This window comes from Xenopus laevis, chromosome 4S, assembly GCF_017654675.1.
Source record: "Xenopus laevis strain J_2021 chromosome 4S, Xenopus_laevis_v10.1, whole genome shotgun sequence".
Taxonomy (NCBI): domain Eukaryota; kingdom Metazoa; phylum Chordata; class Amphibia; order Anura; family Pipidae; genus Xenopus; species Xenopus laevis.
In genome coordinates, this window is record NC_054378.1 from 87328330 (window position 1) to 87355209 (window position 26880).

At 38.5% G+C, this 26880-nt stretch overlaps 1 protein-coding gene across 2 annotated transcripts; it reads left to right on the forward strand.

Annotated features, from left to right (window-relative positions):
- The first annotated feature begins 7624 nt into the window (after positions 1–7624).
- Positions 7625–21806, forward strand: nuf2.S (NDC80 kinetochore complex component NUF2 S homeolog). 2 transcript variants are annotated; one of them, XM_018261068.2, is made up of 14 exons: positions 7625–7777; positions 9200–9395; positions 9929–10003; positions 11677–11753; positions 12020–12081; positions 13934–14031; positions 14716–14789; positions 14954–15050; positions 15559–15621; positions 16174–16311; positions 19113–19253; positions 19542–19717; positions 19841–19976; positions 21570–21806. In XM_018261068.2, the coding sequence occupies exons 2-14, from the start codon at positions 9273–9275 to the stop codon at positions 21696–21698; spliced, it is 1389 nt and encodes a 462-aa protein (XP_018116557.1). In that variant the 5' UTR covers positions 7625–7777; positions 9200–9272; the 3' UTR covers positions 21699–21806. The 2 variants fall into 2 exon arrangements, with proteins under 2 accessions (XP_018116557.1, XP_041417473.1); XM_041561539.1 differs by lacking the exon at positions 7625–7777 and adding an exon at positions 8335–8432.
- Positions 21807–26880: the final 5074 nt, after the last annotated feature.

A 26880-nucleotide genomic window follows, 5' to 3' on the forward strand; every position in this document is an offset into this window, starting at 1 on the left:
AATTTTCATCTGATTCATTAAGAATTCTATTGCTTCATTATACATTTTACAAAGGGACTAAGTTTTACCTGCAACTTACTTGCTGCTTTCAAAGTAAAACTCCCAAACTTGGCTGCCCTTTTATTAGACACCAGTGGGATCACCTGACTATAGCTGGGAGGGGTGGGAGCTACAACATGGAGCTGGTCACTGCTCCTGTATAACTGTAACAAACAAGGGAAAGTTGTGCTCACCACTAATTTTTAAAACCATTAGGCGGGGGTGCAATGAGGCTGTGACCACAAAATACATATAAACAAATAGGGATAACAATCCCTGTTTTGTTTAAAGGGTAAGGCATTTTTCAGAAGAAGTGTGCACAAAATGGCTCTGTTTTAAATATATTGATAATGGGTTGAGTGCAGAGGACTCTTGTATTTGTCTATATATAAACCTTATCAATTGGTAGTATATATATATATATATATATATATATATATCAATTAGCAGACCAGCACTCCCTTTAAAAACGTAATAATTTTATTGTCGTAGTATCAAATGCCCGATGTTTCGGTCCACATTTCAAGAAAAAGGTCCAAATGTGGACCGAAACGTCGGGCATTTCATACTACAACAATAAAATTATTATCATAATAAAATTATGATATATACAAACAGGCTACAAATAAAATGAAACGAAACATATGTGAAATCCAAATTTTTTTTAGCATTCAGAAAGCTTGGCTCATTTTAGGAGTTAAAATGGATATAACAGATCCATAGTGCTATAACCAAAGGATGAAAGCTCACCATTGGAAAAGTGGGGTCTGTGTGTACATGCCCTAGACAAACAGTTTGAGGAGGTAACTAGTACTAACACAGATGCCACGCAGCATTATTTAAAAAAAAAAAAAAAGTCAGCACATATCAGGTACAGGGATAGCCTTAAATATGTTTTTATAATAAACTTTAGTTTTCCTTAAAAAACATGGCATCTATCAGTACCTGCTTCATCTTTAGGTACTGATTTCATGAGTTACCCATTGCAGGAGAACAAAGAAAGATCTTTTTACGTGTATTTTTTCCTCATAAGTCACAAATTGTCCAATTCAGTCTTGTGAGATGAATATAAAAGATAGATTGCAGACCAACTATGTTTCAGAAATGTTCCACTTCCAGAGATCAGTGGTGCGCTGGAATAGTACCACCTGGATAGAAAGTTGCTCTTCCATTTTATGTATTTCAGATTCTGATTACAGTGAAATAGGGCACTCCATTTACTGAGCATGTAAGGCTATACTACCATCTAGTGGGTAGATCTAGATAAGTAAATCTACAGTCTTGTAATTCACATTCTTAAATATTTCATTTAATTTGTTATTCTCCATTAATCTGTACCAGTTAATATAATATAATATAACTGTTAGACTATGAAGGGCTTATGGCAAACCTTTCTTATTATACTCACTCATTATTCTGATTAGTCAGCATTAGTGCAATAAATAGGTCTGGTGCTTCTACCACTAAATGGGAAAATCTAACACAAACTAAAGTCACATTGTACTTCAGGTTTATACAAGCACAATCAAAACAAATCAGCAGTCAACAGGACGCCTACTATACCGTATAAACAAATATCCTGTCAGGTGTCCTGTATCCTACAGCACTTCGAATCTTGCATCAAATTTCGATTTGTACATCTTCCAACTCTGTCTTCAGCTCCCTAGAACAAGCATAAAACTTTTGATGAATATTCTAGAGTTTTACAAAGATAAGCCTCCAGGATGTGACCTGGAGGCTCATCCGGAGGAAAAGATAGTTTCAAATACTGTCAATTCTTTACAAGTTAAAGGAATGTTCAGTGAAAAAACTGGGTAAATAGATAGTCCGTGCAATATAAAAAATGTTTTCAATATAGTTATTCAGCCAAGAATGTAATGTATAAAGACTGGAGTGACTGGATGTCTAACATAATAGCCAGAACTCAACTTCCTGCTTTGCAGCTCTCGTATATAATCAATCAGTGACTTGGGGGAGAGGGGGTTATATGGGTCATTACTGTTTGCTTTTGAATATGACCTGCATTAGTGACGTGCAGGTCGGCCTGAAGCCCGCTGGACCAGTGGGTTGGGCCAACTTCCCCACAATGTTCATGGGCAACCTTCTAGTGCCCCCATTTCTTCCTTCATACATGCCTTTTTATATTCTCGCACCTATTTGTTCTGCTGTGTCACAGCAGGGTGGGGCGGGAGCATGTATATAAATAGGGGAGGTTAGGGTCAGGCAAGGGTGCTGAAAGTCTGGCAGCACCTTCGTAGCCAACCCCCACATAACTAACGTGCATGCTAAGGATCAGAAGCAAACTAACTGAACAGTTATGTCCCATGTTGCCCCCTTCAAGTTGCTGACTAACTAAGTTAGAGAGATATAAAGCAGGAAGTTGGGTTCTGGCTATTCTGTTTATTCTGTTTTTCACATTAACTATACAAAAAACATTTTTTATTTGCCTTATCTATTTACCTAGTTTTTATTTTTACACTGAACTGTTCCTTTTTAACTCTTTTTCAGGTAAAACTAACTCTTACACTGGATTGGGTTAAGCCATGGGGCAAGAAAGCTGTTTATTAAGGGAACCAGAAGTGAGGTTGTATTTAGTAAATATTTGCTTTAAGTTTATCCGACACCTCCAACATATTATTAAGTTATCTCTAAAAACAAGAAAGGGTGGTGACTGAACAAATAAAGGAGTTGTATGAGTAAAAGGTGGATCTCAGTTATGTTAATCCTAGAGAGGGCTTTTTGGTCCTTTTTGTCAAGTTGATGTTCAGTTGTAAATATATTAAGATGTACCCAGGGGGCGTGCCCTGGATGCACACTGAATAGGATGTAACTGCTGGAGCTCTGCAAAACGTCCTGGTAAGGTTGTTTTTATAACTGCCAATGGGAACTGAACATCACCTGCAGCAATTCTAAATTGCAGACACGAGCTAGCCAGTGTCTTTTATTACAGATCTGAATGGGCAAACACAGAGAAATGTGTTCGGATACAACACTCCATCCTGCTCAAGGTGGCATTGCAGCTTCATGACCAAACCAAGACTCCTCACCAGAACCTGATCTCAACTCATCACCTGTAATTCTGTAAATCTGGCTGCCCAACAGAATTTGAGCAAATTTGCTAGAGCCCCTGAAGCGATGACACAGGCTGCCTAAACCCCCTGCTTACTTAAAGGAATACTATCATCAGTTAATAGTGCTGCTCCAGCAGACTTCACCACTGAAATCCATTTCTCAAAAGAGGAAACAGATTTTTTTTACATTTAATTTTGAAATCTGACATGGGGCTAGACATAATGTCAGTTTCCCTGTTGCCCCATGTCATGTGTTTTGTGCTCTGATAAACTTCAGTCACACTTACAGTAACTGCTGTAATGTAAGTTGGAGTGATATCACTCCCTTCCCCCTCCACCAGCAGAATAACAACAGAACTGTAATAAAAAACGTACCTGGTGGTCCAGTGGATTGGCGGGGACGCCTGCCGCTCCACTCCTCTTCAGCCGCCATTGCGGCTACTTAGGGCGTGCGCGCCCGCGTCTCGTTTGCTTTATTGACTCAGATTGGCACGAAATTCAAATGGGTATTTAAGGGAGCTCAGTTATTCTATCATTGCCCGTTATAGGACTTTGTTCCTGGTGCTATCTGAGCTTGTGCTAATCTTTTGAACCTGTTTGATTCCTATTGTGACCCCTGCCTGGCTTTTGACTATTCTGACCTCTGGATCCTGACCCTTGCCTGAATACCGATTACCTCTTCTGCTTAACCCCTCTGATTGACTTCCTGGTGTGACCCTTGCCTGCCTGACTACGTTTATTCTCTGCCTGCCCCGACCCGGCCTGATCTGACTACTCTATTGCCTAACGTCTTCTACCACGACCTTCTGCACAAAGACTTTACCTACAGTTGTGCTTCTTCGCTGGTTTAGAACCTTTTGCCTTGCACCTCTCATTTTAAGACCTGGCGGCATCTGAGTAGCTGAGGGCTCCTCCCGAGGCCAAAGGCGGCTGCTACAAGCAGAAGCAAGAGCCGAGACCAGGGTGCTTGACATTGGTTCTAGATTCAGGGTGCCAACCGTTACAAGAACAATGGGAAGGTAACTAAATAGCAGCTCTCTAACACAACATAACAGCTGCCTGTTAGATATAAGAAAAGCACTCAATAGTAAAATCCAGGTCCCACTGCAACACATTCAGTTACATTGAGTAGGAGAAACAGCCTGCCAGAAAGCAGTTCCATCCTAAAGTGCTGGCTCTTTCTGAAAGCACATGACCCGGCAAAAGGACCTGAGATGGCTGCCTACACACCAATATTACAAAAAAAAAAAATACAATATCACAGGAATTAAATTGTATATTGTAGAGTGAATTATTTGCAGTGTAAACAGTATAATTTAAAAATAAAAACGACATCATAAAAATCATGACAGAATACCTTTAACATGAGAGATACTAGGATTGCTGCTGAAGCAGCTTCATTACAGATAGCTACTGAGCCTACTTTGCTGGAAGTTATGCAGTTACTGAGGCAGAATCATACTATGTTACTTAATGAACTGGATGAGCTAAAAATGTACTTTAATCTAGTCAAACAGCATGTACATAACATTAGAGATAGCACATCAGAAGTTAAAAAACTTGTATCTGACTTGAACGGATGATCTGGTACACCTTATTCCCTAGACAGACCCTATCAATTGGAAAATACAGCCCTCAGGGGTAAATTTATCAAAGAGTGAAGTTCCGCCACTAGAGTGAAATTCCGCAGCTCTCAATTCATTTCTAAGGGATTTTGAAAGGCATATTTATCAATGGGTGAAGTGAAAGTTCACCCTTTGATAAATACGCCTATAAAAATCCCATAGAAATGAATGGAGAATGGCGGAATTTCACTCTAGTGGCGGAACATCACTATTTACTTCACTCTTTGATAAATATACCCCTCAGACTGTCAGACTGGAGTAATGTACATATCATTGGTTTACCAGAGAGGGCTGAATGGAAAAAGATGGAAATATTCCTGGAGAAATGGCTGCTAAAGCTTTCCAACCACTTTGATTGGACATGTGGATTGAGGCACTACCTGCAGCTCCACCAGAGCAGCCGCCACGATCTCCACAACATAGGCCTTCACCTTTTTGATTCATACACTACTCTATTTATTCATATACTATTCTATTCATATACTACTCTGACCCGGTGGGGCTGTTTTTTTTAGACTGGAGCTCCCTTTTGCACAAAACTTTAACACCTTGAGAGCAGCAGGTGTAAATCAGAGAACTGAATTGAGAAACCTCTGATTTCACTCCTTCTTGATAATCAGGGCCTAGTATGGTTCATTCGTTTGGGAGAACAACTCGCTCAACTTGGGGCAGGGCGAGTGGGGTGGGAGGTTTACTGGCTTTATTACTTTATTGTCATTGTTCTGAACCACTTGGAATTACTTCTGCAAACTTCATGACTCTTCTTTCATAATCTTCAAGATATGGGGGTTTTTGGCTCTCAATTTTAACACACTACATAGACCTTTTTGAAATTGCTTTTACACTTTGCAACTCTGGAACTACTGGGTGACTGCTTTCAATTCCACTTTGCTTTGAATACTGATGCTACCCGGCTCTTCTCAACCTCACATCATGCAATATCTTAGTCTAGTGCCGCATGAGAAACTTTCACAAGGACTGGGAGGCACATTTATCAAAGGGTCGAATTTCTAATTCATGTGAGTTAAATAAAACTCGCTTAAATTCTATTGAATTTGAAATTCGACTTAGGGTAATTTATAAATAAAATCCAATTTGTAAAAACTCGACAAATTTAAACTATCCAAAAACTCTAATTGAATTTGATTTGAATTCGATCAAGCTCGATTCAGGTTTTTTCTCTGAAGAAAACTTGAATGTCAGGAAGGTTGCAAACATCTCTGGACCTCTCTTATTGACTTATACAGCAATTCAGCCGGTTTTAGGTGGCAAATAGTCTAATTCTTAAAGGTCCAGAGAATAAAACTTAAAAATGAAATTTGAATTTTTTTTAAAACTCAAATCGTGTTTGGATAATTCCCTAGTTGAATTTGACAGTTTTGACCATAAAAGAAAATTAGAATTTTCAATCGACCCTTAATAAAGCTGCACCTTGATGTCATAAATTTTATGATGTACAGCATTGTCATGATTTAACATAGTTTTCAACTGAGAGCGTGAAATGTTATTCTCAACTACGTTTTTTTCAAAGTATTGATGCTATAATGTGGCCACTAGAAGCCACTTTTTCACAGTAGAGTTGACATGACAGTTCATGTTAAGTACATCACTAACTGTCACATCACAAAATTAGATAAGACTCTCACACTAAATGCTGCTCTCCTGCTAGTGAAAGAGCAAGATGTCCGATACAAGGTGACTTCTTGTCTCTTCTACTGCAACCTAATTTATTCCTGACCATTGTTTGCACGATAGAGTGTACACAGTATTATTTAGCACAGCACTCCCTGGCATTTCAGGTACAGAGGCCCAAACAGCCCACATAGAGGCCCAATCAGCCCCCACCAGCCCACTGAATACTGACTTTCTATGGGACCTTATAGCAGCCCCTCATGCATTTGCCAGATCCCAGATTGCCAGTCCGGGCCTGGTCCAGTACTCAGCTGAAGATCAGCATCCCTCATTTTCTAAGCCATAAATATGGTTTGTGACTAAATTAAAGAAGGGCAGATTCCCGCAGGTGCCCTGTTGTACGTCACATTTCAGTGAAACTCAAGAGACCGTTTTAGCAGAGGGCAGAGCACAGTGTGGTGACAAATGCATCCAAAAACCTAACTGGGTGACCCAGTATTGTGGTGATCACATCTGGAAAAATGGCAGCCATCTCACGTAATTTTGTCTGGTCATGTGCTTTCACAAAGAGCCAGCAATTTAGGGTGGAACTGCTTTCTGGCACGCTGTTGTTTCTCCTACTCAATGTAACTGAATGTGTTGCAGTGGGACCTGGATTTTATTATTGAGTGCTGTTTTTAGATCTATCAGGCAGCTGTTATCTGGTTGGGGATGGGGGCAATATCACTCCAACTTGCAGTACAGCAATAAAGAGTGACTGAAGTTTATCAGAGCTCAAGTCACATGACTGGGGGCAGCTGGGAAACTGTCAATATGTCTAGCCCCATGTCAGATTTCAAAATAAAAAATAGATTTCAGTGCAGAATTCTGCTGGAGCAGCTATATTAACTGATGTGTTTTGAAAAAAAGATGCTTTCCCGTGACAGTATCTCTTTAACTTATCCTGTGCTTGTGAAAAATAATACCTCACTTTCCAACTATATATTTTACTATACGGCCTTTCAATATAAAACTCAGCAATTCTATTCTCCAGAAACAACCGAGGGGGGGTCTAAATCAATAAATCCCTATTCAACTGTTAGTTTAACATCCCTTCTCTAAGCTTTTTAAAAGTGAGCTACCCGGAGTTTCTGATTAAACGCGTCCTTGTATTGTGACACCTACAAACCCAGCGCTCCTGTGCAAAAGTTCTATGCTGTTTCCAACCTTAGCAAAATCAGTTCCGCCTATAGTGACGTCATCTAGAAAGCGCCAGTTACAATCCAACCGGAACGAGGCTTGGAACTCGATGTGCGTTTCACGGGCTTTTACAATACGTCATGGCGATGGGCGGGGTCACGGATTTTGAAAGTGCCCGGTAAACAAGCGGCTGTGTAAGAGAACGGAATCGCTGTAGGGATCTATTTTTTCGTAAGTACAGCAGATTGATCTGATTTTCACACCAAAACAGTGTGTTTTCGTGCGTGTCTGTGTGTTGCTCGATATAGTATAGTACACGCCGCTTTTATAATGATGAAAACGCATGCACAATGCTTCAGTTCATCCTCTATAGGATAATTGTATTTGCCTGCCTTCACAATCATAGGGATTATTGACGTCAGTTAAAGGCCCTTTTTGTAGAATATCAGTTCCTTTAAATTTACTTTTAGTATGATAATGAGAGTGGTATTCTGAGACCATTTTTATTTGTTTTTCATTTTTTAATATGTCTAGTTTTTGAGTTATTTAGTTTTTTATTTCAGCCGCTCTCCGGTTTGCAATTTCAGCAATCTTGTTGCCAGGGTGCAAATTACCCTAGCAACCATGCACTGATTGGAACTGGAATATGAATAGGAGATGGCTAAATAGAAAGATGAATAATACAAAGTAGCAATAACAATATATAACAATATTTTTGTATCTTTGCAGAGAAATTTTTTTTAGATGGGGTCAGTGACCAGTGAATGCTGAAAGGAGTCAGACGAAGAAGGCAAATAATTAAAAACTCTAAAGATAAATAATGAAGACCAATTGAAAAGTTGCTTAAAATGGACCATTCTATAATATACTAAAACGTATCTTAAAGGTGAACCACCCCTTTAACTTAAAGGGGAAATATCGCAAAAATGAAAATGTAATATTAGGCTCAGCATACTGAAATAAGAAACTTTTTAAAACAATTAAAAATTATGTAGCATTTCTGAAATAATCAAGTTTATCTTCACTTTTCCTCTCTCAGTATCTCTTCGTTCTGTCTTCATGCAGGAGTTGGGTGTCAGATGAATGATCCAATATATCTTATAGGGGGGCTCCTTTTACCTACAAGATGTAGTAGAGCTCACTCTATTAAAATCACCAGACATCTTGTCTCTCTACATGCAGAATTTGCGCTTAATGCAGTTATTTTGTTAGATTTTGTTTGTACTGGAATCAGTTATTTGAGTGAGCTCTAATACATCTGCTAGGAAAGGGAGCCCCCCCTATGAGATATATTGGATCATGCATCTGACACCCAACTGCTGCATGAAGACAGAAAATAAACAGATGCTGAGAAAAGAATAGTGAATATAAACTTGATTATTTTAGAAACATTTCAGATTTTTTAATTGATTATATTTAGAAAGTTTCTTACTTCAGTATGAGGAAGCTTATATTAAATTTTCATTTTCGTGATAGTTCCCCTTTAAGCTATTTAATATGTAGTCCTTCAGTTTCCTCACACTATTAGTGGATGCTGGGAGATGTAGTTCACATACAACTAGACTAAGTGACTTTTTGGTCACTGCAGGATATAAAATAATCTTTATGTATGGCTATGTGCATCTATTTAACACTTCTCTTTCTATTATGTAGGGATTGTCTGCTCCAAGGAACTACAATTAATCCTGCTGTCAGTGACTCCGGGTTTGCGTGTATCACATGCAAGATGGACAAACTTACCTTTCCGATTTTCCCTGCTGCAGACTTGGTTAATTTTTTCCGTCAGAATATTCTTACTGGCACTGAAGCTAAAAATTTCAACAAAAATGACTTGTATCCCAACCCCAAGGTAAGTCAGTTTCCCTTCTCTATTATAAACCATATACAATGCCATGTAGAAAACGAAGGGTTGTTTATTCATTTTCAAAGAATTTTTAATTATTTTGCTGGGTGGGATAAAGTAATAAATGGGTTTGATTTGCAGTGTGCTTTGAATGCCACCCAACCTCCCCACTGTAATAAGCGTGTTGTTCAGAAGGCAATAAGGACTGTGTGTGTCTGTAAAAATTGTTCTACTACATCAGCGAGGTTGGTGCAGCCTTTGCAGGCAGGAGCTGAGCTAAACAGCTTACCAAAAATGCCAGATATAGCACTGTTTTCCAGTGCTTATAAGTCACATAGCAAATGATTTTGCAAAATACACATGCTGCTAAAAGAAAAGAATCAGCCACATTTTATAAAGAATCCAAGATTTAGCCTATAACTAATGTTTTTAATAAGATTTGACCTGCTGTATGTTACATAAGCTTGCACGTTACCTTACAAAAACAGTCAGGTATATCAACAGCCGGAATTTAACCCCTCCTGATTTTTATTTTCCAGCCTGAAATGGTGCAAAAACTTTACATGAGAATCCTGCAACAGGTTTTCAGTTATGGTGTTGAACAATTTTATATGGTAAGTAAACTTTTCTTGGTGAAACAGTTGCACTGTGGGTTACACCCAGTCTAGAGGTAGATCAAATGACCCTTAGACTTTCCCAGAAAGATCATTCATTTCAGGATACATTTGTAGAGCTGAATCATCAGATATACAGGTAGAAACAATAGCATTCTACCTGTTTCTGACGATTCAGTACTAAACAGTGGGCACCTGATCAAACTTTTCCTCCTGGGCCAATCAACGAGCCAACTGATATCCTAGCATTCTTCCAATATCAATTGGCTCGTCTCCTAAAATACGAATATTGTATGAAAATTCGTTTCGTACAGTAATATTGGTGCGTGTATGGCCACTTTTAGATTCCATCCTTTCTACTTGTCTGTCTAGTAAAGTAACAGATATAGGAAATATTATGAACATAAAGGGAACTGGTTCACACTGAAAACATTACAAGAAACCAGATTACAACTAAGTGAGAAATGCCCATTTCTTTCTCATCCACATGTTTATGTGTACTAGAGGGATGTCCCAATGCATTTTCCTATTAGGAAGGAATTCTAATCTGTAAAATATTTCTTAAAATATTTCTATCAAACCCAACCTTACATAGGCTGCTGTGTCTAACTTATGAGACTTAATAAAATGCTTAACCTTTGGTTTAGACATTAGCCACGGCCCCCATAGAAAGAGCACTAAGTTTAAAGGGCGTGTGTTCATACAGTATCTGCAGCATAAGCCTATCAAAGAAACAATCTGAAACATTACATAAAGTTTTAAACTAGGGATGAGCTTTTTTTTCCAGCTGATACATATTCACAGTAAAATTTATGTTTTCGCAAGTGGCTAAAATTGTCATGAATCTGTGCTAGACTTTCACAGTGCATTTTAATTTCGCATAAAAAAAAGAGAAAAAAACGATAATTGGCTCCAGTGCATTCTGCACAAGAAAAATGCAGATAAAAAAACAGCCTATTAACTCCAATGCATTTGACACAAGAAAAAAAAAACCTCTACAACGAAATGCCCATTGGCTCCACCACGTGCACCAGATGTGGGACTTTACCCAACAGCGGAAGGATATATATACGTCGTTCTGATGATATATACATTAAGAGGAACAAAAAGCTATTTTATTCCTACCTGCAGTCCAAGGCCTGTTGTTAGAATAATTCTCTCACTATTTTCAAGATATTTTGGAGCTGTGCAGTAAGTTGAAAATTGGCAGCAGAGAACATTCCTCAACAAAACGCAAATATAGAAGTGGATATAGAATGATTGTGATTATCCATATGTTTAAAATTTAAATGGTTTAAGGCATCTCTCACCCTCTTCATTCTGATCTTGCCCACTCCCACACCTTGTGTCTTATTCCCTTCCCTTTAGATTGTAAGCTCTTTTGCACAGGGACTTCCTCACCTTTTGTACCGGTATTGGTTTTGATGTATGTAACTCCATATGTTCCATGTATGTAATTTATGTGATTTTAAACCATTTATATTGCAAACACTTTAATAATTCTTCACAAACTGGCTTTCCATAAACAGTCACTACGTTTTGGTTGTATGTTTGTATCGGTTCTTTTAAGATTTTTCTGGTCCTATGAATGACCGGTAAATTGCATCTCATTATATATTCTGATAAGAGATTTATAAGTATAATACGTGTATTTGGTATGTTTTTTATTACAGGTGCCTATGGATCTTGATATTCAGTATCCACATCTTGTTGAGGGTTTTGCACCTGTAGCCAATATTCTGAAGCTCATGTACGTATATCATTTTTCTTCTTTTGTGTATATAAAGTTGTGAGGTATTAAGCTCCTAGGGTTTTATGTAACGTGCAAAGTTTGCTACAGGACTAGTCCCTTGATTTCTATGGGTTACTGCACCTGGGCAAACTTTGTCCCTTGCTGAATCTCCAAATAGAAGTTCTACAATTTTGATGAAAAATAATTAGATTTTTAGAATGACTTCTGTTTTTTGTGTCTGTCGTGCCACACATTAAAGTGCTAATCATGCTTTAATTCTACAGGGCACGCCTCTTACCAATGTGCAGAGTGTATGATTTCCATCCATCGGATGTCCTGAATCCGAGTAGGTTTTACCACTACTTGATTGTGTAAAAGAAGTATTACACAGTAAAATGTATTTGTTCAACTTAAATATTGTGTTGCCCTTTACTTACCACCCTGTTAGTAAGAAATGTTAGAAGAATGCGGTTCATGGATACAGTGGTGCTTGAAATTTTGTGAAGCCTTTAACATTTTTTATATTTTTATATGAATGTGACCTAAAGCATCATCTGATTTCAAAGTCCTATAATTAAGTAAATTAAAAAAAAACCTAGTTAAAGGAGAAGGAAAGTCTTGGGGGTGCCAAATGTTGAGCACCCCCAAGTGATTGTATTTACTTACCTGAAACCCCGGGCCGGTGCTCCTATCAGCAGAAAACTGCACTGGCCTGGGGTTATAACAGTGAGCACTACAGAGCGATCCTCTTTCTTTGCTGGGCTGCACATGCGCTGTAGAACAAACAGCCAAACTTTAACTAAAAAGTCGACTATTTCGTTCAACTGCGTTTGCCCCAGGAAATTTAAAGAAAGAAGAAGCCAGAAGAGCATTGCTCCGGGTTTCCGGTAACTAAAAACAATCACTTGGGGTGCCTAAAATTTGGCACCCCCAAGTGCAATATGACTTCCCTTCTCCTTGAAACAAAAATGATTATATTTGTACAAAAAAAACAAGATCCAATAACCTATCTGCTTGTGGCAAAATTAAGTATTTATAATTTGAAGGTGAAATCAAAGGCTGGTGTTTTCTGTCAATGGGATGACAATCATGTGTGATTGAGAGACCCTGCTTTATTTAAAGGAGAAGGAAAGGCTTGTTGCACTTCGGGGTGTCAAATGTTAGGCACCCCCAAGTGATTGTATTTACTTACCTGAAACCCCGGGCTGGTGCTCCTATCAGCAGAAAACTGCACTGGCCTGGGGTTATACCAGTGAGCACCACGGAGCGATCGGCTTCCTCCTTCGCGCGGCTGCGAATGCGCAGTGGAACTAAAAGCCGAATTTTAACTATTTTGTTTAACTGCACATGCGTTTGCCCCAGGAAATTTGAATTTGGATCGCTCCTTGGAGCTCACAGGTATAACCCCAGGCCTGTGCAGTTTTCACGGATAGGAGCACCGGCCCGGGGTTTCAGGTAAGTCAATACAATCTCTTGGGGGTGCTTTACATTTGGCAATCCCAATTGCAACAAGCCTTTCCTTCTCCTTTAAACCCTGAGTTCCTATGATACGCTTGCATCACATTTGTGAACGTGTATCATGGCTCGTACAAAGGAGGTGTCTGAGGACCTCAGAAAAATTGTTGCTGATACCCATAAACCTGGAAAAGGTTACAACACTATCTCTAAAGAGTTTGGACTCCACCAATCAAAAGTCAGATTGTGTACAAATGGAAGATATTCAAGACCGTTGTTGCCCTTCCCAGAAGTGCCCTACGCAGAAGTGGTCAACCAATACTGATTCACTTACTTTTGTCACATGCAGATGTTATCGGGTCTTTTTTTTTTTTTTCTTCTTTCAATAAATGTATGACCAAATATAATAATTTGAGTTTTAGTTGTTTAACTAGGCTTTCTTCATCTACATTTAGGACTTGTTTGAAAATCAGATGAAGTTTAAATATAGAAAATTGTAAAGGGTTCACAAACTTTCAAACACCACTGTATGTCTCATTTGAATTTGGGTTGCCTGCCTGGCCTGGATGGGACAGCTTCTCCACAAATATATTTGGAAAGGGAGCACTACTCGCACTTCTCTGGTGCTGGTTTTCATTGCACAGCAAGAAAATGGTGCTTTATCCATCCACATAAAGCAATTTGTAGGGGACAATCCGCTTTATAAAAGCGTGAGAAGTTGAATTAAAACTGTTTATTTGCAGAAGGAAAACGAACCCTCCATTTGTTAAGTGGGATTTTCAACTTCCTCCAGTTCCGCACTACGCAGAGGGAAGTCTATATGGAATACTGCTCAGGCTATGTAAGATCCAGATGCAAGTAACAATGATATGTTACAGAGCTACATATGAACCTTTGTACTTTGATGCAGTTTGCCTTTTGTAAATGTAAGGTTTTGTACAATTTACAACAGTAGCCCTTCTTATTTGTCTGCAAATTTTCAGTTTTGGCAGGAGCTACACAGTATGAAAAACATTACTCTTCTTTTTATTGGTTCAGCACTAAATTGATTTGATACCTTGCATCATATGAAAGCACCCGAGTCAATGTAACATCTCTAGTGATACGGGACAATATATTTTCCAGACTACTGTGACTGTATCATCAAACTATGCACTACTACATTCTTTCTTTCCTATCAACAGTTAATTTTGATACTGATGTCTCCTGGGCCAGTGTCAACAGATAGGCTAATGTCTCACACAAAACATTTTTTTCACCAATGGATGTATGGCTGCTGCTTCCTCCCCATGAGTCTAGTCACAGGCATCTGCCTATCGCTGTGTGTGATATTAGTCTTCCAACTTTGCATTGACCATATTGGTAAATAATGGGAGCTGGGCCTGTGTTGACCAAAATGGATACCAGGGTGTGTAGCCAAACTGGCCGCTGCTATGCTCATCTGCAGTTAGTTTTAGTTTTAAATTTAAACTATTCATGTGAATAGCTTTGTTTGTAAATTTGGCTCTGTGTGGCTTCTTTTCAGAAATCTGCATTGGAGAATGTGCGGCAGCTTCAAAAGACAAACCATGAAGCAGAAATCAAAATAGAAAAGCTCACGTAAGTTTATTATCAGCCCTTTACTATGATGTATTAAGCTTTAGATGTCTGTGGATCTTTACATTTCCAGTTAAGCTAGCATTTCCCTAAAAGCCCATTACATTAAATTCTGTACAAATATTCAGAGTTAATTATTTTCAGTTTTTACGGTCTATATTTTTCAGGACTGTTCCACCTGAGCAACAAGCAGAGTTTAAAGCACTTTCCTCTGAAATCCATGATTTGCAGCAGATAATAAGTCAAGAATATCGTGCCAAGGATGTGAGTGAAATGCTATGTGCATGTTATGGTTCTTGTATTTTCAAAAACACGATTTTCTGGCAGTCAGTCCCTGCTGACGTGTTTTGTCTGCCAATTACACAAATGTCTGTTACTTTGTTGACTTATCTCGGACCTATTCAAAACCCAAAAATGCAGATCCTCCCTTTTAAGTGAACCAATTCTGTATGTATTTAGCACTTGTTTTGTAAGGTAATTATTCCATGCCTTGAATTCTATGAAATGAGATCTTAACAGTAACAGGAAATCTGTCCTGATTGCTAATATTTTTTTCAGAAAACTGCTGCAATGGTATAAAGAGTTTTATGTAATTCTAACATTTTCCTTGTGTAAGGAGTTAGTTCAGTGATATCTGATTTAGCTGTGTAGGTCTTAACACCAATGTTGCCATCCACATTGGGCATTATAGACACGCTATGAACTGACTAAATACTTAAACTGTAATTCTGTCTCCAAATTAATGTTGTTTGTTTTCCCTTCTTTAAACCAGGTTATGTTTCAAGAAAAAATTGCACAGCGGAAAGCTGAATTTGCAGAAAAGAACAAAAGACTGGTGAGCTTTGTTCTTCATATTAATTTTTAACTAACTTCCTCTGTAATGAGAAAGCTACCCTCTTAGGGGGATACCCACTGACTCATGTGCTGTAGTAAACGTTTCACGTTTATTAAAATGTGCATGCATACACCACAGAGTGTGTGTGGGGATGAGCTAAATGGCAGAGCAGCAGTGAAAGAATAGTATAATAATATAGCAAATAGAAATAAGCAATGTTACTTGATTCCACTTTCGTTGCGTAAATGTAACAATAAGATGTTGCCCAGATAGAAGAGAGGCGAAGAATCACTACATAAAAGATTCATATTAGGTCAGTGGGTATAAGGCTATGGCTTGGATCCAAGTGTTTTTCAAATGCAAATGGTCAAGTATTCAGCAGCTTTTTAACCATAGTTTGAGTGGATTTACAAAGAATATTTGTCTTGTTATCCATGCAAAATGCTATCATATTATGAACCTTGTTATTGCTAGCATCTGGAATCTGAGTTGATCAGCAAAGAAGTATCTTGTTACTTCAGTTTTAAATATATCTTCTTTTCTTTGATGCAGAATGAACAAAAGCTGACCATTGCCACAATGAAGGAAGAGCAGGAGCGTATGAAATCACAGATTGTGGAATCTCCAGAACAACGCAAAAGTAAAACTGAGAGGATGAAGGAAACTGTGCACAGACTCAAACAAGCCAGGGTAAGCCACAGTTGTCATGTGCCCACATTGTATTACACTTGATTGACATCTATTGTGAAATTGTATGTGTAACTTAGTTTGAGATTGTAATGTTCAGTTTCCTTTTAGAAACAACTGCAGCCATTCAAATTTCTCAATATGTGTAAAAACAGAAGAGAATATTCAGATGAACGTTAAAATGTTATTTATAATGGGGGCTCAAAATGCAGGTCTGGCCCACCACTGCCCCCATATCATTTTCTGCTCCTATGTACAGACCCTGTGCCCCTTTGCAGTCTTACAGTATTGCATTAGCCAGTATGCTGGTCCCTTACCACAAATACAACTCATTTGAGATCTTGCACATGTCAAATAGACTCCCCCAATAAGGTTTGCCCTCTAGGTATACTGGGTGTGCATTCCAAATTTCAAGTTTTATTTGATCTCTCTTGTGCATCCTGCAAATCTTTTCAGCTTACCACTGCCCATGGTTCACCAACAGTGACTCTCCCTCTTAGCTCAATGACAGCTAATGCACTCCAGTGAGCTAGGCTTGTGAACGAATGGGCTTTCTATGTCTTTTATTAAAAGGGCCAATACAGAACCCTTGTGCTGTGTACTCTACGGATCGGTCAGCAGTGGTGAAGTTAAAAGCAATTTTATTGACCAGACAATTCTCTTCCTAACGCGTTTCTTGTGATCCCGCACATACTCATAGGAATGGGTAAATGTTACAAACATTTCATTTTAAAAAGTATTGTGAGTTCACTTCACCATTGACGCGTTTCCTCCCACTAGTAACCCTGTCAGGTAAAATTCAGCTTAGCATCCGTTTTCAATCATGTTATCAGCATACTGTTTAAAGTTCTATTGAATTTTTAACCACAATAATATTTAATAATCTATACAATAAAATTCAAACGACTGCATAGGTATCAGGGTATTTAAATTATTACATTCAATTACATTAAATTAAATTAGATCAAGTTTAAGATAGATTAGATTCATAAAATTCATGTGGCACCACATTTCAAATAAATTGATTATAATACCGAACGGTCGACCATGTTATCAGGGTTAATTACTTGCACGGAAAGATGATTCCCAGTATTTCTATCATTACTTCGCCACATTATTATATATCTATGTTAATGGGATTCAAAGTAGTGTTCTCTCTCCAGTAGTTAGAGTGGCATGCTAAAAGCCGTATTGTGTGGATTGTATCTAGAGTGCATCCCATGGTTTTATAATTTTGTTTATTACATCGCTACCTATGTTATGGATACACTTGCGAGTGTATTGTTATTGCTACTTAGAACCTCCTTATAATGTTAATCTTCTTATTTTAAATCACTCGAAAGGGGGGGAGGGGGAACACGGCAGTTGCACCCGGACCCACCCGCGTGAAGGGCGAGCATTGCAGGAAATAATTTAGACTGTAATTGTAAAATCTGTGGAGGTGTTAGGATTTGAGCGCACCAGTGTAAATTTCATTAAAAGGGTTCCAAAATTTAGTTCACCTTCCAGAGCCCTTAGACAAGGTTTTTGCATGGTTTCTATACCAATGCCTCGCTCCTCTACCTCCCCCAGTGCCCAAGAGACCTGTAACCCTTGGGTTCACTGGATGTCCCAGAAGTAAAGAGGAGAAGGGACTAGTAGCCTCTGGCTTGAATTTTGAACCAGACTCCAAGGCTCCAAGATAACTGAATAAAGTTTATGGTCTAATTCAAGCAGTTCTGCAAGCTCTGAATCTGTAGGTGTTTGCAGGCTATAGGCCTTCATAAGAATTGTTTCATCACAGAAGACAGCAGATATGCTATTTATAACAGTACAGTTTGTGAGTGATACGGATGTGTTTCAGCTCTAAAAAGAAAAGATACGTCCGTAAATCATTGCTTTGTTTTATTCTGAGATATAGAGCACAGATGCCATTCACTGCTGATAACAAGTTGTCTAATTCTGGGAAGTGTCATTCTGTGGCTACTAAAGCAAATAAAGTTCTGTCTTGCATAAAAAAGGGCATTAACTCAAGGGATGAAAACATAATTATGCCTCTTTATAGGTCCCTGGTGAAGCCTCATCTGGAGTATGCCGTGCAGTTTTGGACTCCAGTCCTTAAGAGGGATATAAATGAGCTGGAGAGAGTGCAGAGACGTGCAACTAAATTGGTTAGAGGGATGGAAGACTTAAATTATGAGGGTAGACTGTCAAGGTTGGGGTTGTTTTCTCTGGAAAAAAGGTGCTTGCGAGGGGACATGATTACACTTTACAAGTACATTAGAGGACATTATAGACAAATAGCAGGGGACCTTTTTACCCATAAAGAGGATCACCGTACCAGAGGCCACCCCTTTAGACTAGAAGAAAAGAACTTTCATTTGAAGCAACGTAGGGGGTTCTTCACAGTGAGGACAGTGAGGTTGTGGAATGCACTGCCGGGTGATGTTGTGATGGCTTATTCAGTTAATGCCTTTAAGAATGACTTGGATGATTTTTTGGACAGACATAATATCAAAGGCTATTGTGATACTAAACTCTATAGTTAGTATAGATATGGGTATATAGAATTCATTTGGAGGGGTTGGACTTGATGGACTTTGTCTTTTTTCAACCCAATTTAACTATGTAACTATGTAACTGCTCTCTGCATGTCTGTAGCATGAAAAGCATGCAGAACATAATCACTAAAATGTGGATGTCCAGCAAACTGATATAATCTCTATAGATATATTTCTTAAATGTCGAATCTCTGTTCTAAATAGATGCATTCAAACAAAATTTTGTTTTGTTGGTCAAACATTTTCCTCTTGTTTTTTTCACAGCAAGAGACAAGTGACAAGTGTGATCATTATCGGGACAGGGTGGCCTTGGCCTTTATGTGGCAGTCGGATGTGCAAGGGTACCTAAAGAAGCTTCAGAATATTGACGCCAACCTTGAGATACACAGAAAAATTCACGAGGAGGTGTGGATCGTTTTGTGCTCGTATTGTACTTTAGGTTTTCAGGCCCTACAAAGTAATCTTTAAATCTAAGTGGTTTATTAACTTTTATGACAAGTTTGTCTGCTGATGTACTGTACACTAGATGACATGTGTGGGCACATTTCTATCCATGGTACAGATATGTATAAACATGTCAAAAATCACATGAAACTAAATGTTGTATGCATTTATCAGAAAGTGTACAGTCTTTAGCTTCCTCTGCCACATTTTCTAGTATTGACCTTCTACTCTCCATATTGCTTTTATCAGATCCGACACATCGAAGAGCAGCTTATGAATTTAAACTTAGAGCTTAAATCCCTATCAAACGAGGATGCTCAGCTCAAACGAATCATTCTTGTAAAGAAAGAGAAGCTTGCAAAAGTAGACATCAAGAACAAGAAGAAACAGGAAGACTTCAACCAACAGAAGCAGGAAATTCTAGAGTAAGAGATACCCTTTCCTTTCAATAACAAGTGGCCAAGAAGAGGTATTCTCTGGCCTAATCTGTACAAGGTTTAATTCTTCCTTCACTTATAAATTGTGTCTCTTTATTTTTTCCATCTCAGGGTCTGTAGTCATATCCAGGAGAAGAGGCAGGTGATACATGGACGTGTTGCTCAGGTTCTTCAAGAAATTCAGCAAACAATTAGTAAAAAAGAGCAGCTTCTAGAAACAACAGAAGCAGGGAAGAATAAATGTCAGGTGAGGTTACTCAATCCAAGCTTTCCTCTATTCTCTCATGTTTATATACTTGTGTCTGAACCCATGAGCTCCTTGGTGAAACTGATAAAGTATGCAAGTAAAGTATTAACTTTATCTGAAAGACATGGTCATCATAAACAAGGATTTATTTATGCTTGAAAACAATGGATAATAGTGTATATTTGGGGACAGGGGGATATTTAATTGGCAATTGTTGTGCTTGCATGGAAGAATCTATTTTCTAGTATGCATTACTTTTTTTTTTTTTTTTGTATATGTTTCCTGCCAAGCAACATTTGCTCTCAATGTCAAAGCTAATATCCCACAAGACAAAGTTTGGACTTCATCTGTAAAGCTAACATTGGCTGAAGGACAGTGAAACATAGTATTTTTCATGGCAACAAAGCAGCCGAAAACGTATCTCCATAGAGGGTACTGAGAATTGCTGCAGGGGAAACTTGTACATGTTTTCCCTGCAACAATTCTCAGCACTCACTTTGGCGAGAAGTTTCCTGCTATTTTGTTGCTGCAACAAAATGCAATATGGGCTGTTGCCCTAGGGGTCAAAGAGTATAGAAAGCTTAGCTAAGGCAAATATACATTATTCACTTTTTAAAAAAAGTAAATAGTTAGTAGAATTAGAGTTTTTATGGTTCGATAAATGCATCCCAAAAAAACCTACAAGTATATCGAGGGCTGTGACATTCTCTCTAGCAACCTCTATTTTCCAGGCAAAAAATATAAATATGCCCCAAAATCTGATCCTCAATTTAGAGTGAAAAAAATGGTTTTCCTGTATAATCTAATACAATATAACCCCAAATTTACGTCCCTGGTTTTTATGTTTTCACACATTTTATGTGTTTTTATTTATTTTATTTTATTTTTTTGCTGCAGTTCCGTCAATTTTTATGCATCACTATGGGCTCTATTCCTCTATTTTACGTTTCCATTTCCCACATTTTGCTTAGTATTTATGAAGCCTCTCTCTATGAAATCTCTTAAGGAGTTAAAAATTTCCCTGTATTACTTTAGGAGTTAAAAATTTCCCTGTATCTTGCAATTGCAGACGCCATCTTAGGAAGGTCTGTTGCACATGCACGCCTGACCGGGGTCTTACAAAATCCCGCAAGAGTTGCGCAAGCACAGGGGAATTTGTAATTACAAAATAGACAAGTACAGATTTTTTTTTAGAATTTGGAATTCTTTATATATAAGTTGCTTTAATACATTTCCATTATTTTACATTTTCCCGGATTTTACATATTTTTTCCCTGGTTCCCTGAAAAACATAAATTCAGGATTCTACCATATCTCAAAAATTCTGTGATAGTACAGTTTCCTTTGTAATGGATTTGTGCTCGACACACAGGAAAGGAAGATGGAAGGTGTTTCTCAGCTGCTTCCAATACTCTGCCCTGAGATGCCTAATGCTATTTAGTCAATTAGTGTAATGTCCTTGTTTCACCCTTCTGCTTTTGCCATATTTTCCCACACCCATTTCTGACGTAATATACCCCCATCCCCTTCTTTCACGGGAATGCTTCATCGTATTGCCTGCACGCTGGGTTTAAAAGGCTTCTGTCTCTCCAGGAGGTTATAACAGATTTTCGAGCTGCACTAGAAAAATACCATGACAGTTTGCAGAAGGCATCTGAACGCAGTGCTGACAGAAGAAGAGAGAAAATTGCAGAGCTCAATCGAAGGCTGAGTCGGCAATAGATAACTGAACCACGTATTTTGTTTTGCCTTTTCTATGTGTTTAGCATTTGTACAAATCCTCTTATGTTATATATTTCATCTTTTATATATAAAAAGAAGTTCAAGTTATTTCACTCCTTTCACATACAAAAAACTGTTGTTTTCATTACTTACATTATTGATGATTTGAAATATATTTTCACCCCTGTTCACCACTATTAATTCAGTTGCTGGATAGTGCTCAGTGAGTTTTAGGATTTCTTTCATGTGGCACTTCTCAGTACAGCTACCCTTTATCTGTTTAGCACTGGAATGATTGCTATTGGCCTGTCTGTGCCCACAGGGTGGAATTTAGCACAGTGACAGGCGGACGGTTTCAGTAGCTCAGATTTCATTGTAGTTGCAAGGGAATGCAATGTGCTGCGTACAACAAATCCAAAATATGTAGACATTTGCAGAAAAAAATCTATTTAATATATAGAATATATAAGTAGATTTTCAATATATTTCATTCATTTAGACTTTCAAAATGAGTAAACATAAATGCAATTACAAGCAGAATCTGGCTTTTTTAAAGGAGACATTCAGTGTAAAAAATAAGAATGTACCAGTGCGTTGTACTAATTTAGATATAGAAGAATTGTGTAGTGTTTCAGGCTGATTTATTGAATATTTCTGCAAAAACCCTAATAACGCTCCCTTTCCTTCCACTTCCTGCTCCCTGAATTCCCAGGCTGTGCAGGGGAGCTGGTGGCTCTCAGCTCACTGCACTGTAGGACAGGAACCAATCAGCAGCTAGCAGGACCTGATAGGGAACTGAAGTCTGTGCTTGTGTGCCTGCAGGGCTTTGATTGGCTGTCCCCCTCCTACTGTGCTTCTGGCAGTGACCGTTAGGGCACGCCCACCCCTCATTTGAAACACAGACAGGGACCAGTGAACATCTATAGGGAGCTCCAATCAAGGGGCTATTTTTAAAGATAATATTTTTAGCACCATGTAAAAGTAACACCATATATTACGTATAATTGCCTACAAAATTAGGGTTTTTTCATGTATCCTATCTGCTCTGCTGGTTCTGGCTCCTGAAACAATGTAGCAGAAAGCAGCAAATTAGTGGACCCAGAGGAAAACTGATTTCTGCTACATTGGTTCAAGAGTCAGAGAGACAGATTAGGAATAAGGGAAAGATAAGGGATAAACAAAAACTGCTATACACATGGGAGAAGTGTTGACTGTGATGACTGTATTGTGCTATTAAATAAATGTGTTCTGCACAGACACCAATGCTATAGCAACCCCTACTAGTAGCAGTTACTTTGAGGCGTCTTAGAATATTTTCTTTGTTATTTTAGGGAAAAGGAATCCCAAGACTGTAGGGATAACATACATAATGCTTGTATGTTGTCATAATGCTAGTGGTATGTCATCTGAAATTTTCTACAATCTTTACATTTGCAGACTGCCTAGATTAGCTTGGTGAGTTGCTGTTGCAAAGCAAAGAACACGACTATGATGAGAGCACATCAATAACTAACCTAAATCAGGATTCATATTTAAAGGGCCTAGATCACTTATGGGTGACTGATGCTTTGCAGTTAAAAAGACGGCCACATGAGGGAGCCAAAGAATCAGTAAAACTATAAAAGCTTCTGCTCATGCCCACTGGGGGAGCAGCTGATTATTCCTTTTATTACAAAATATTAATGTCTTTAATTAATGTTATGTTATTTATTCTAATTATGAGTTGAATTTATTTAGAGTCCCGTGGTTAATCTTTAAAGTTGGTTACCCTCCCTAAATTAAGATGCAATTTTCATTAACACATTCATATAAAGACATGTTTCACAGAGCTGTAGAAAGTACTAGTATATTAATCAAACATATAAATACTGATCAATACATAAAGAAATTGCTCTATATTAGACTGAGCCCTGGGGGGGGGGCAATGGAGATACTGATCTTTTTAAAATGAATCCTTGTTGAGTTTGCTGGAGTGCCTGGGTGCTTTTTCTGCCATTAGTTTATCTGCTCCCTAAGCTGAGGATCTGTGGCACCTGATCTACATTGTGAGTGATTCAGACATTATGGGGTTTATTTATCAAAGTCCGAATTTATCTCAATATTTTCTGGAAAAAACTCCGACCAAATCCGCACAGGTTTTTTGGAAAATCAGATTTTCATAGTTTTTGGCAATTTTTCCGATTTTATTTTCTTTTGGATTTTTCTCCCGAAAACTCCGAATTTTGGACAAAAACTTCAGAGTACTCCCAAAAACCCAGCGCACATCAAAAAATCATTGGGACTTCTCCCATTGACTTATATGCAACCTCGACAGGTCTGAGATGCCTAATTTTCTGATTCTGACTTTTCCACCCTAGGGGTTTAATAAATTCCGAAAAATTTGTGATGTTTTAAAAGTCCGATTTTATGTAAAAAAAATCACGAAACTTTCGTGATTTTAGCATTCGGAGTTTCGTAAATAACCCCTCTCTGTTGTTTCATTGTGTTCCACCTCAGGACCCATGGTTCAATATAGAATGTATTGCCATTTTTCCTTTAATCACTAGTACGTTTTAATAGTATTAACTATTACTATATCTTGTTCATTTTACTGTGTTAAGGGGGGTCACACTAAACAGCACAGGGGCCAAATCTGGCCCTAACTCCCTGCCCTATAGTCTGTATGGCAACACAAAAGGTATTGAAGTGATTGAATGTATTTAATCCGTGCATGTGGGGTTCAATTCAAAGTAATAAAGACCCCCATCACCTGGTTATCTGCTGGGTTTTATTTCAGAGTAAATGGCTAATCCTCTGCTAAATGTTCTTGGCATTTAGTTACCTACAAGAGTAAGGGCACTTTCTAATGATATTTTATTTTTACTAATCTTTCAATTTAGCATGATAATCTGTCTCTTCCCATATGTTATTGACATTACTGATTCCCCTGTATAAACGCTAAAGCCGGGTTTTGCACAATTCAAATAGTTAAACCAATTAAAATGCACACAATAATGAAAACAAAGCCAAGTGTCTTACCCATGCACAAATGCCCTGTTTAGGTTTATCATACTGCATGTTGAGGAGAGAGAGCTAGTAAAACTTATTGTGAGTATTCATCAGCCAAACCATATCAGAATGAAGTAAATATAAGTAGAAAGCATCAGATTTCACCTTTTAGTTGGGGGATGTATTTCAAGACATTTAGCTGCCTTCATATTTTACATAATTAAAATCATTAACCTTCTAATTTAATGAAAAAGCACATCCTGGAGCATTAGCAGTGTGAAGATGCCTTAAAGCAAAGGGGAAGGCCGAGTATAAGATCTAGATGGAGGCAGTTCTATACATAATAAGGATATAAAGTTATAGGAGCGGCAATGATAATGTGCTTGTCTTGTTGTGTCCCCGGGCAAATCACAAATGTCTCCACTCTGTGTGTTTAGGATATATTAGGCCTGTGGGTACACGGCCAGCTTAATCTGGCACTTCATTTCCACTCCAAGAACATAGGGCCATGACCACGTGAAGGTTTCTGTGCCCGGCAGATGTGTCTCGCTGCCTATATATAGCCACCAACGAGCATGGGACCAGGCTGAGGATAATTCACCCAGACAGTTCTCCAAGAGATAACAGTAGCCAGCGGGAATGTGGAGGAGAGTGACAAGCTTAAGGGAGGAGTGGGGAGAGAAGAATTAGATGGAGGGGTGGGGGGAAGGAATTAGGGAGAAGCAGAAACATTTTGAGACAGGCATTCCCACGGTAGAAGGAAAGAAAGTGGACGATAGTGACTAGTTTCACTAGAGTTGAGGAGGGAAGTTGTAGGAATAGGGGAGAAGTAGGAGCTACATTTGAAGTACAGCGAAAGTGAGAAAGGAAACGGAAAAGGAAGCTCAGGACAAGGGTATAAAAAGTTGGGAGAGGAAAACTGAGACAACATCATGGAAACTGTTATTATTGGAACATACTGCAAATTACAACAATAAATAGTGAAACCAAAAATAAAATTGGAGGAAGCTGAGGGGCAGAATTATGCTGCAAACTTCATTTTAGTGATGCACCAACACTACATGTTTCGGGCCAGCATGTGATGTACACTTGACAAAGGGAATGGGGGCCCAAAACATGTAGTCTTGGTGCATCACTAAAATAAAGTTTGCAGCATAGTTCTGCCCCTCTGCTTCCTCCATTTTTATTTTGCTGAACAGTTGGTGTGTCGACAGGAGCACAGGAGGATTGCTATAAGAGGACCGAATTTATTTGCCACGTCTGCGGTAGTTGCACAATTCAAATGTGGTTTAATAAATGGTGAAACTGTCAGCATGCCCTTCTTTACATGGTAAAAGAAGATATACCGTATATACTCGAGTATAAGCCGACCGAGTATAAGCCGAGGCACCTAATTTTACCTACGAAAACTGGGAAAACTTATTGACTCTAGTATAAGCCTAGACACAACTACAGCCCTGTCTCCCAGCAGCGCACATTCTGCCAAAGCGACCCCCCAGCGATCAACCGGACTTCTTTGCAAAGTTGATGGTGACAGAGAATTGCCAAACGGATTACTGTGTGCATTGTCCTACTACCATGTGCAGAGGGTGCTGTCTGATATTGCCATCACTGTTAATCTTTCGTATAACCAACAGAAGGCGCTGCGTGATATTGCCATCACTGTTAATCCTTCATATAACCAACAGAGGGCGCTGTGTGATATTGCAGTCACTGTTATTCTTTAATATAACCAACAGAGGGCGCTGTGTGATATTGCAGTCACTGTTATTCTTTCATATAACCAACAGAGGGCGCACTGTTATTCTTTCATATAACCAACAGAGGGCGCTGTGTGATATTGCAGTCACTGTTATTATTTCATATAACTAACAGAGGGTGCTGTGTGATATTGCCATCACAGTTAATCCTTCATATAACCAACAGAGGGTGCTGTGTGATATTGCAGTCACTGTTATTCTTTCATATAAACAACAGAGGGCGCTGTGTGATATTGCTATCACTGTTAATCCTTCATATAACCAACAGAGGGCGCTGTGTGATATTGCCATCACTGTTAATCCTTCATATAACCAACAGAGGGCGCTGTGTGATATTGCAGTCACTATTATTCTTTAATATAACCAACAGAGGGCGCTGTGTGATATTGCAGTCACTGTTATTCTTTCATATAACCAACAGAGGGCGCTGTGTG

Bases quoted from the DNA above. Each gene is read 5' to 3' on its own strand.
- nuf2.S (XM_018261068.2), top strand. From the start codon at position 9,273: ATGGACAAACTTACCTTTCCGATTTTCCCTGCTGCAGACTTGGTTAAT. The intron at 19,254-19,541 runs GTGTGGATCGTT...TGCTTTTATCAG, and splicing joins ACAGAAAAATTCACGAGGAG to ATCCGACACATCGAAGAGCA. The intron at 19,718-19,840 runs GTAAGAGATACC...TTTCCATCTCAG, and splicing joins CAGAAGCAGGAAATTCTAGA to GGTCTGTAGTCATATCCAGG.